At 30.4% G+C, this 12338-nt stretch overlaps 1 protein-coding gene and 1 non-coding gene across 2 annotated transcripts; one reads left to right on the forward strand and one right to left on the reverse strand.

The window, feature by feature from the left end:
- Window positions 1–4104: 4104 nt before the first annotated feature.
- Window positions 4105–5282, forward strand: LOC107901804 (VQ motif-containing protein 4). The gene has a single exon (XM_016827961.2). It carries the CDS (start codon window positions 4392–4394, stop codon window positions 5127–5129), a length of 738 nt encoding a protein of 245 aa, XP_016683450.1. The 5' UTR covers window positions 4105–4391; the 3' UTR covers window positions 5130–5282.
- Window positions 5283–12231: 6949 nt separating this feature from the next.
- Window positions 12232–12338, reverse strand: LOC121218965 (small nucleolar RNA R71). Its single transcript, XR_005915447.1, has one exon. It is a non-coding gene; the product is annotated as a small nucleolar RNA R71 (small nucleolar RNA).

The raw sequence follows: 12338 nt of genomic DNA on the forward strand, positions 1-12338 counted from the left end.
ATATATTTAAAAATTTTGTTTTTTGGGCTTGCTCTATGTGGGCCTAATGGTTGGGCATGTGGGGGTTGGATAATTGGGTTTTAAGTAATTAGATTTTAAGCTTGTTTGGGCTTTAGCCCATTTTTATTTTTATTTTTATTTTTATTTTTATTTTTATTTTATTTTTTTGTTTTCATAATAGTTTTAAATATTAATTAAATAGTAATATTAAAATTTTGAAAAATACAAAAAAATATAAATTATATTTTGGCCCTAAACTTTTTCAAATTTACATTTTGACCCCTAACATTTTCTAAATTTTCATCTTGACCCCTAATATTTTGTAAATTACATTTGGGCCCCTAAACTTTATATAAATTACATTTTGGCCCCATATTTTTCTTAATATTACATTTTTGCCCCAGAAACTTTGTACCCGTTACATTTTGGTCCTTCTGGGCATGACAAGACCGCCCCCAATCTGCGTTCTTGCGTGCACCGCCTTCCACGCCTGGCACCCCCAATGTATGGCCTCCCTTCTCTGCTGCCACCTGAAAACAAAGAAGAAGAGGACAAAACAATGAGATTAAAAAGAAGCAAATGAGAGAAAAAGGGGGGCAACACAAAAAAAGAGGGAAAAACAGAGAAACAAAAATCAAACAGTAGCCAGCGAAAAAGCCAACCCCGCCGTCGATCCCGCAACCACCATCGTCGTACCGCCACCGTGACACCACCACCACCGTCGCACCTACACAAACAAACAAAGCAACAAGCAAAGAATATAAAAACAACAAGCAAAGCAGAAAACAGCAGCCAAAAAGAAGGAAGAGAAAAAAGAAAAAGAGAGAGAGGAAGAGAAGGGAGGTGCGCCGGCCACCACACAGCCGGGGGGAGGGAGCATCGTTGACGGCGCAAAAGGGCTAGGATTCGACCCCGAAGAAGAAGAAGAAAAAGAAAGGAAAAAAAGAGAAGAAAAAAGAGAGAAGAAAAAGAGAAAGAAAAAAGAAAAAAGAAAAAGGAAAAAAGAAAGAAAAAAATATCTTACACTCGGGTCAAACCGACCCAACTGACCCGACCCGCAAAAGTGACCCAACCCAGCATCACCCAACAGGCCGTTCCAGACCCAAGCCCAAAGAGCAGCCCAAAAAAAAACAAAAAAAAACAAAGCAGCAAAAAGGGAGCAAAGAAGAAAAAATAGAAGCAGGCCACAGTAGGCCTGTCCAGCAACCAGACCCAGCAGGCCCACTTTGTGCAGCCCAGTTGCGCAGCAGGCCACTGCCCAGCCCAACAGCAGTTGACCCAGCAGACCAGCAGCAGATTCGGCCCAGCTGACTGTCCAGCAGGCCTAGGCCAACACCCAGCAAAAAAAAAGAGAAAGAAAAAAAGGAAAAAAGAAAAGGGCCCACAACTTTGGGCTTTTGGTAATTTCTTAATCTTTTTAATTTAATCCATTTATTTAAATATTGTTTCATTTAAATTAAATTAGTATTTTAAAAATAGTTTTTTTTAGAAATATTATTATGATTTATTTGCATGTTTAAAATAAATAAATAAATAAATCATTTTAACGCATAAGGCAACGAATCGGTTTAGCATCGAGCCGTTGATTTCATCGCTATGTTGGGTGAATATCGATGGCTCGTGTTAAATACGGGACGCCCTTCTAAAAATCGAAAATATTCAAAATTCATCGTACTTTAATAAAAATTCTCGTGTTTTATTAGAATCCCGATTAAATCTATCGATTTGACACTAATTCGACGGTTTCATCGCCATGTAGGGGTGAATATCGTTGATTCGTGTCAAATACGGTACTTTTTTTAAAAAAAATAATCGTGTTTCAAAAAATTTTCTCGTGTTTCAAAAAAATAATAAAAAATTTCCCATGTTTCAAAAAAATATATTCGTGTTTTTAAAAAAAACAATTTCCGTGTTTCAAATTTTCGTGTTTTCAAAAATTTCTCGTGTTTCAAAAGTTTTCAAATTTTCGTGTTTTCAAAAATTTTCTTCTTTTCAAAAAAAATTTCTCGTGTTTAAAAATTTTCGTGTTTTCAAAAATTTTCATATTTTCAAAAATTCCCCGTGTTTCAAAAGCTTCCTTGTTTTTAAAATTTTTCGTGTTTCAAAAATCCTCGTGTTTTCAACAATTCTGGAGTTCTAAAATTTTTTTTTTAAATTTTTCGTGTTTCAAAAATTTCCGTGCATCATAAATTTCCGTGTTTCAAAAAAATTCGTGTTTCCAAAGATTCTCGTGTTTCAAAATTTTCATTTTAAAATATTTTGTGTTTCTAAACTTCTTGTGTTTTAAAAATTTTCGTGTTTTCAAAAAATAATTGTTTCAAAAATCTTCATGTTTAAAAAAAATTCTCGTATTTTAATCGGATCACGATTAAATGTTAATTTGAACTCGGATTTTTGAAAATTAAGACAACGTGCGTTTAACGAGATACCAATTTTGGGCGTCGCGAGGGTGCTAATACCTTCCTCGGCGTAATCGACTCCCGAACCCTAATTTTCTCTGGATTTTAACGTAGACCTAAAATTACCTTTTTTTTAGAAAAGTTTTAAAATAAATTTTTCTTCTAAAAAGAGAATTTTATTAGGTGTCCGATCACACCTACAAAAAAGATCGGTGACGACTCCTTTTTTAAATAAAATCAAAACTCCATTTTCAAATTTTCAATAATCACTTCGACTATCGCCCGTGCAAAAAATTTTAGGTCGCTACAATAATAATATGAATAAAGCTATGAAGTATAAATTGTAATTCTTTAGGTGTGTATGGATCATTTCAGTTTTTATGATTAAGGCTACAAACCATTTGTATTGTAAACCCAAATATTATATGGTAGATGTTAATGATACAAATGCAAAAAGTTTTCTTACAACATATTGTGAGGTATGATATCATTGAAGAAAATGGAGCATACAAAATAAAAGATTGGATCGTACTAACATGTTGCATACTTCATAGCTTCAGTTATAAGTGAATTTGAGATCATCCATACTTTAAATGGTACAAATTGTAATACTCTTCTAATAGTAAATTTTAACTTATTTTATTGTAATTCTTTAGATCTGTTTGGTTGATATAGTGCAATTGCATTGTAATTCTCTATGTCACATTTAACAGTATAAATTATAATTACACAATTATATAACTTATATTTTTTAAAATATAATAATTACGATAAAAAATATTGGCATGATAAAAAGAATTTCTAAAAAAGTAACAAAAGTTCAAATTAAATCATCATGTGTATTATGTTAGTCCAAAAAAGTAATTTAGAATACGATTTTTAATAAAAATAACAAGAAAAATAAACATTATATATAATTTTATATAATTGTTCTAGTGTTCCATATTTGTTAGGTTATTCTCATTTTAATATTTAACATATGCTCCTTTTCATCAAATGTTGGTCATTGATCGACTTTATCATCATCTGATTTTGAATTTGTATAATTAAGATGATCAAAATCTCTTTATTCTATATATTATTTGAAGTATGGATCATTATAAATCCACCTATGAGTGACGCTATAAACTATGCAACATGTTAGTACGATCCATCTTTTTTTTTTATGCTCCATTTTCTGAAATGATATCATACCCTGCAATATGATATAAGAAAACTTTTTGTATTTGTAACATTTATCATAAAATATTTAAGTTTACAATGCAAATAGTCTTTAGCCTTAATAATAAAATCTTATATAAACTTAATTTGAAAATAGAATTATGCTAAATTATAACATTTTCTTATAATATGTAAAGTAAGTCAAAATAATATAAAATTTATAATATATAACCCCTATAAAAAATTCTTTTATGAAGTGTCTGATAACTTTTGTAACATTTTTTATAAGTAAATATTTTTCCCATGATTTTAGAAAGTTATCTTTTTACAAATGTTATAATAAAAAATGAATAAATATATTATAACACTTTTATAACATATAAATGATTTTTTATAATAAAATTTTTATCATAATTTTAAATTTTTAAAATTTAAATAATATATTTTTGTTATAGATTTATAGATTATTTTTAAGATACATTTTTTAGGATTTATAATATTATAAACCTTTGACTATAAACATTCAATCCATGCTCATGCTTATAATATAAATTACAATTCAATAAAACCCACAAATTCCAATAATTACCCAATCATATTATTCAAATATTTACATCTATATGCAGATTACTTTCCAAATACTACCTTGATAATTAAATAAATACACGGTTTAGACAAAACAAAAACGACAGCCGAACCCCAAAAGCTCGCAATCCACCAAAACATTTCTTACCAAACCAAAACCTCTATCACTGTCTAACCTTTTTCCGCCTTTTCCCAAGCATCCAAACAGAAGCCAGAAAATCAACACAAAAGAAAAGGTAGCCCTAAATGGAAACCTCTACATGGCTGAGCCCAAACCCCAATTTCCTTCCTTCTCCCAAAACCCACAGTCCCGACAGCAGCATCAGCAGCAACACCACCGCCCCAACACCCCCGACTCCGCCGCCTCAGCAACCCAAACTCATCACCAGATCCGAATCCGCCAATCCTTACCCGACAACTTTCGTCCAAGCCGACACTTCGTCTTTCAAGCAAGTCGTCCAGATGCTCACCGGATCTTCCGAGACCGCCAAGCTTGCTTCTTCCATTAACTCAACTTCCTCCCCTCACTCCGATCCCAACCTCAAAACCCACATCCCGCCGATCAAGTCCATCCCCAAAAACAAGCAAAACTCTGGGTTTAGACTTTACGAGCGACGGAGCTCTCTCAAGAACCTCAAGATCAACCCCTTGAACCCGGTTTTCAACTCTAGCAATTCAGGATTTTCGCCCCGAAAACCCGAAATACTCTCCCCTAGCATTCTTGACTTCCCGTCTTTGACTCTTAGCCCGGTTACTCCCTTGATATCCGACCCCTTTGATCGATCTGGACCTGGAAACCACGCCGATTGTATTAATAATATCACCAACTTAGACAAGGAAGCTGAAGAGAAAGCAATTAAAGAAAAGGGTTTTTATTTGCATCCATCGCCGGCCTCTACGCCACGAGATACTGAGCCTAGGCTTCTCCCTCTTTTTCCAGTTACTTCACCTAGAGTTTCAGGTTCTTCTACTTCTTCAAACTAAGAAAAACAAATCATTTTTATTTTTGCTTCTTTTGATGTTGTTGTAAGATTTTTTTTATATATTGTTGGGCACTGAAGATGAGGAATGTTAAAAAAAGGGCCGAGAAATGATTTGTAATCTTGGATACTTCAAGAGGAAATCTTTGCTTTTTTACTTCTTCTGCGATGCTTGGATGCTGGGAAATTTTAAACAATTGATTTTAGTTAAAAACAATTGATTTATCTTAGTCAAATGAGGAATTTAAATTTTGGTAAATTGAGAAATGACTGATTTGAATTGGAATCAATGAGTGACTATTAATGGCCAAGGAAAAAAAAAAGAGTGACTATTACTAGTTTTTCTTAATTTTCTTTTGGATGATGTTATAAGGTGGAATTTGTATTTTGAAAATATTTAGTGCGGTATTTAAATGATCCGTTTGTGTATTATTAGTTTCATTAAATGCTTTACATGAGTTCTGATGTGATGCGGTGGTTGTTTATTTCTTCCTTTAACTTTAACGATGTTATTGAGATTCACGTTCGTAAGATCGATCAATTGTTTATCTCTTTAAAGAGAATTCATGACGATAGAATTGATCATTATTATTGGATGCTTTAGTTATGAAAAAAAAAAAATCTAACATGGTATTTGTAGTTTGAAAATGTTAATTTGATGCCTAAATTATAAACCTATGTATTATTGTGGAATGAGCACCGTGATAAATGATAATTTAATTTATGAAAATCTGATAGATGATTTTTTTTAAATCATCAACTTCAAAAGATAATATAATTTTTATGTGAAAAGTTAAATTAAATCTCAATTTTTGAGAATTTTTAGAGGAGATTTGAGAGCAAATTACAAATTTTAACTCAAAATTTCTAACAATTTTTAAAAATCTTAAAAACTTTTTTTAAAAAGAAATTGAAATCTATTTATGTCTAAAATTTTTAAAATTTATTTTCTTGCTTGATTTAGCGAGTGAAATTTTGTTTATAAAATGGGAAGTTTTTGAAAGAAAACTTAAAGGAAATCAAAATTAAATTTTCGTAATTAAGGTTTTATGTGGTGGAAATTTACTTAAAATGAGAAGATGATATTAATATTTACTTTAATAAAGAATAAAATATTTTGCTTAGTATTTTTATGAATTATATTGGTTTAGATTTAGTTATTTGTTTAAAAAAATAAATTTAGTTTAAACATTTTGTTTTATTTTAATATTTTATATAAATAGTATATTATTCACTTTCATCCATAGAAGGATATTTTATTAGGAGATAATGAATGGAAAGAGAAAACAATGATCCCCATTTTGTTTCTTTTCTTTTGAGTAGCCTGAGCAAGAGGATACTTCAATATAGAGGAAAAGTTTGGAAAAGTAATCATGCAAAGGCAGTTTCATCACAGTGAACCTTGCACTTAAAACATTGTTTTGGGTCCCCACTTTTTGACTCCAAACAGTCCAACGTCCAAAATTTAGTGAATGGAGACATGCGAAAACGCAGGCGGAAAAGAAGAAAGTGGGACTCCTGATGTTGAATGGTTTTGGGGGTCATCTCTTATTTTTGTTTTTTCTTGTCTTCTTTTATTTCTGTTTTTGTAGACCACACTGTTGCAATTTTACAACTTAATCCCAAATCAATTTGAAAAAATAACATTAACATCTATTATCAGGTAATCTAAATTCTCACAAACATGATCAGGCATTGCATTATTTCAATCTCTTTGGCTCTATTAATTTTTCAGTCCAAACTCTCGTACAAGAAAGGAGGATAGTAGGAAGGAGTAAGTGATAGTTTTATGGAGATGGATTACCTAATAAGGCAAGTTGATTATTGGAAGAAAGGATAACTACTTAGAATAACTTTAAAGGCTAGAAAATTGATCTATTTTTTATAGTTGGGAAGGTATTAATAGGAGAGGTCCTATTATCCACTAATGTGATGTGGTAGGATAAATACTCAGTCTCACCAAGTGTGTAAAGGATATTCATGATAAGTCTTATTCTGTTATTTATTCAATTAATATAATATTGTTATATCTAAGTGGACTCCAATGGTCTCGAGAATGTATTCACACTTGAAAAGTGTTCACACATAAAAGTGGATGTCTAACCTTTCTAGAGAGAGTAGAAGGTTAGTACACTCTTGATTATGGTGGATGGTTTGACAAAATGTCCTTTTAAGTAGAGTCAACAGAAAGATCAATATTATTTATACTACTGACACATTTCATGTGACAGAAGAATATAATAATGACTAATTTATCATATCATTACTTGCAAGGATTCTTAGTGCTTTCCTTCTAAAGGCTTTGAGAGAAAATAAAACATAGATAACATCTAGGGTCATTACGAGTTGACAAACAGATAAGGCTTGTATAAACATTTTGAAAGGGAATTGCAAACAAGGAAGACAGCAAGCATACCTTGCTTTTCACACGGTCTCAATTATTGAATCAAATCCTACCATCTTCTTTGAAATTTATGTCAATATTTTAGTTGGGATTGCATTTCATACATTCGCCTTAAATAATGCGTGGATTCCAATCTTCTTATTTTCTAATCTAGCTGAACATATAATTTCTCTTTGAAATATTTCATTAATTTCTTTTAGAAAAATAAATGCAAATAATATTTAGGATATATTTGATAAATTAAAAAAATTTAAGTTTGAATTTTTAATATTGAATATATATTATAAAATTGTTTGATATATTAATAAAAAATTATGCACAAAATATAATAATTTTGTTTAAAAATATTTAATCTTGACTTTTGAAGATTTATTTTAATCTTATTAATATACTATTGTTTATTTTATTTTGAATGGTTTGGGATAAAAATTAAAGATAAAAATTTGAATATTTTAATTTTTAATAAAATTAGAAAGCCATTTATTTTAAAAATAAAATTTCAAAAAATAAAATCAATTTAATATTTTTGAGATAATGAAGTATCTACATATTCAACACTTTCTTTTTTTCTTTTTAAAATATATTAAATAAAAAATTAATATAATTATCAAACAGAAATAAAAGAATAAAAAATAAATATTTTAATAATTTATGAAATACATGTTAAGCGAATTGTCTTAACGAGAATAATCAATGTTGATATATAAATTCATTTCATTTTGAATGATTTGTTTCCGCCGCAAAGTTTGAAGAGAAATTTGTGAATTGGTAAGTTCTCGAGTTTACTGACGTATGATCTGCTATATGTCCTTGGTTTTAACTTTAGATATCACTTTTGATTAATATTTCATGAAAAAGAATTTTAATATGTTGTATTTAAACTTCTATATTAAATCCTTAATTTAGTATAATAAATCAACTTAATTTTATTTTGGTTGAATAATTCTTTTTTACAAAGTAAATTATATTATTATATAGATAATTTTTATTACCCTTTTATATTTTATATATAATCAATAAAAGCTCTACACACAATCAGATTTGAGTCCAGTGTTCTATGAATTCCAAATCTTTAACTTTATGATTTTTAATCAAATCTTCATTTGAATTTTTATATAGATTTTTTACAAATATATTTTCAACATAATTTTTCACTCATATTGTGGGCATGTCATAATCTAGTATTTTATTAAGTGTTAATAAAATTAGTATGATATTGTTGGATATCTAACTCGTTTTGCACATGTAGAAGCAGTTATTTTACTTAGGGATCATGATGGAGCGAGGCGGAGATGGATCTTGCCAAATACACTATCACTAGTCCATTGCTCCTCTATGAATGTGTAATATTGAAAAATACTACCACCTCAATGGATGTTGGATGCATCTATACTCACCCTACCCTACCCCACTCCACTTTAATTTCTTTTTTACTAGTTATTTTATATATTCAAATTTTTAAAAGTCAAGTAGATATTTAAACATAATTCTTAAAAAACAATATGTAGACATAAAAGATATGGGTTTTTTATAACACATTATTATAATTGTGCCCTTATAACAGTTATATATAAGGGTAAAATGGTAAGTTCATATAATGGAGCAAGGTGGAGCGGGAATGCAATTACCATAACTGCTTCATATTAATAGCATCAAGAGACATGTTATATCCAAATATCCCCCCAAAAAAACCATAACTTTGATTTGTTCTTTTGTTATCACCCATGGCATTAGAGAGTGGCTTTGTTCAAGCAATCATTCTTCGTTTTAATGGTCATTGTGATAATTGGAGTATGCTGATAGAGAATTTCTACAATCAAAAAAGTATTAGTCAATTGTTGAGATAGGCTTCAAGCTGCAAGTGGAAGGCGAAACATTGACGAATGCCAAGAAAACAATGTTTGAAGTGAGAAAGCTAAAAGATTAAAAGCTGAAAAATTTGCATTTAAGCTATTGATTGTCCCATCTTAGAAATTTATAAATTTTCCCTAAATTTTTTGATTTGTTTCAAATTGGTCCCTGATTGTTCCCAAACTAATTTTAAGGCCTCATAGGCCGGATATAGGGTCCAAAAGTGTATGTTTGCTTCGATCTGAATTATTATTTTTTTAGAAAAAATATTGTTAATTATTCTAGTGAACTAGATGCTATTGTTACTGATTGTTTTGAAATGTATAATGGTACTCCGTAACCCTATTCCAGCGATAGAAGCGGTTATGGGTGTTACAATGATTCCCAAAAAATATATTTGTCTTCCTATTTGAAAAAAAATCCACCTTGAAAATGGTTTTCTTGCATAGCGGAATAATAAAAATTTTGAAAATCAAACATGTTTGTGATATTTATAGCAATAGACCCTAGACCGAAATCATATCTGTGTTTCAGATAGATGGACCCTTATTATTCTTGAGTTTCAACCATATGATCTTCTCCACTATTCTCCTACTATGAACTGCTTCGAGTGTGGGCTTGATACAATTGAATTAAAACATAGAAGTAGAAATTCTTCTCTTTTATGTGGAAAGAAAAATTCTCTTCTCAAATAGAAAATGATATATTCGTTATTCCGGAAAAATATATTTAATAGTTGAGAATAAATTCTCTCTATTTTTTGGTAGAGTAACAATATCTAAAAGTTGTGTGTATAGCTCTACCAGTGCCATCTATTGATTTGCCAGAATTCATTATGGTAAATTAAGGACTTTCTAGTACTTAACGAGATTGTTTTCTAGTATTTTTATATGTTTTTATTTTATTTTTAGTTTTTATCGTTTTGTGTTTAATTTATGCAAAATAAGTGTTTTTATGCAATTTCAAGTTAAGTTATTACCTAATGGGCCATTCTGGGCCTAGGGATGATCTAATGATTCTACCTAGTATGTAGGACACTATTTTCGGGCTTAGAAGGCAAGGGTGTCGTGACACCAAGTGATGGATAAGAATTCTTAATTAAGGGTATTTTAATCCACAGAATGTATTTTAATCAAAATTTTTGGCTTTTTAGCAACCCTAATTAGGTCTGAGCATAAACTCTATAAATAGGCATGTTAAGTCTCACTTTGGGGAGGCTTGGCCAAGTGAATCGTTTTAGTATTTTAGGATTTTTAGTCTAGTTTTATTTTATTTTTAGTTTAGTGTTTTTTATACTTTTTGTACTATTTTTAACTTGGATTCGATTTTGATCCAAGGCTTTACTAAATTAATTATTCATTATTTTGTTATTGATTCCAATGCCAATTGAGGTGATCTTCGAGACTATTAAAGGAGATTTCACTTTCAAGCTTCAACCGATATCGAAAAGAAATTTCTTTCTATACTTCTTGCTTTTATTTAATTTTTTGCATGTTAAATATGAGTTTAGGAATTATTTTATTTCAATCCATGCGTGACTAATTTCCTTAGGGAGTTTAATGAATGAATGAGGGTTGAAATCTAAGTAAGTTGGTTTAAATTATGTGCAATTAAACCCTATGGAGTAGCGCCCTTAGGAAGTAATTTAGGATAAAGAAGATCGAGATATAAGTATATAGAGTACCCCATAATTTATCCCGGTCAAGAAAGTGGGGCTAACAGATAAGGTTGTATGGGTCAATTAGTTAATTAGTCAGAAGCTTAGTGGTATTAACTAGTTAATTAATAGCCAACTCAATAAAAACCGAGTTCTGAAGTTAATTAGGATCACTAGAGTGGGTTAAGCTCCTTCTTGTTTTATTGGTTTATTTTCAATTTTTAAATTAGTTAATTTTTAGTTTAATTAATTTTTAGGTTGATTAGATAAATTGATGTTTCTTTGATTTTTCATAATATAATTTTAAATTGGTACTATTTAGACTAATTAGTGGAGAGAATTAATTTTGGTTTAATTCGATCGCCTTTGGGTACATCCTCGAAATACTTCCCGGAGTGTTTCATTGTAACATTCTTCTATATTAAAATTTGACCTATATACTTGCGGACATTGGTGTTTAATTAATTATCTATTTTGATGCAGTATTTCCAGTCCAAGCATTCGCATGTCTGGTAGCGGTCAAGTTGTTGGTGCCGTTTTCGGGGAGGTTTCGACGTTAGACTTGAAGTTAATTTTTTACATTTGATAGGATAAATAATAACATTTAGAGTTATAGATGCAGACTTTTATTTTTGTTATTATATTACTTTATTTCATTTTAATTGATTTTAACTTCTTTTTGATTCAGAGTATGACTTGGAGTGGAACTCTTCCTATCGAGCCAGATCCTGAACCGCGAAGAATTTTAAGGTAAGGCCATCAGCAAATGCAAAACAATCCAATTGTAGTGGCTAACTTCCCGTGAGGAAATCTATTGTTTGTGGAGAACATCGATCTGTCTGCATCAGTATGAAAGGAGCCACTGATGACTAAACAAAATAGGACATTGGGCAAGTACACGCTTCCTACTTTAGACGTTGTATAAGGTAGTATCGAGAGGCCTGCGATAAATGTAAAAAATTTTGAAATTAAGACAGCCAGCATTCAAATGATACAAAAAAAATTGCAATTTCGGGGAAATATGATGGAAGACTCAAACTGGCACTTAAAGAGATTCCTACATTTGTGTGAAACATTTAAATATAACAGAATGACCAATTACGCGGTTCGTCTCTGATTGGTTCCGTTCTCACTTTGTGACAACGCTTATGAATGGCTTGATTCCTAAAAGCTTCCCTGATAAGTCAAACCATCCAATTAAGGTGTGATATTGCTAATTTTAAGCAATTTGAAGACGATAATTTATATGAAGCTTGGGAACGCTTCATGTCGCTGCTTAGGAAGTGCCCACACCATGGTAT

This window comes from Gossypium hirsutum, chromosome D06 (assembly GCF_007990345.1).
Source record: "Gossypium hirsutum isolate 1008001.06 chromosome D06, Gossypium_hirsutum_v2.1, whole genome shotgun sequence".
NCBI lineage: Eukaryota > Viridiplantae > Streptophyta > Magnoliopsida > Malvales > Malvaceae > Gossypium > Gossypium hirsutum.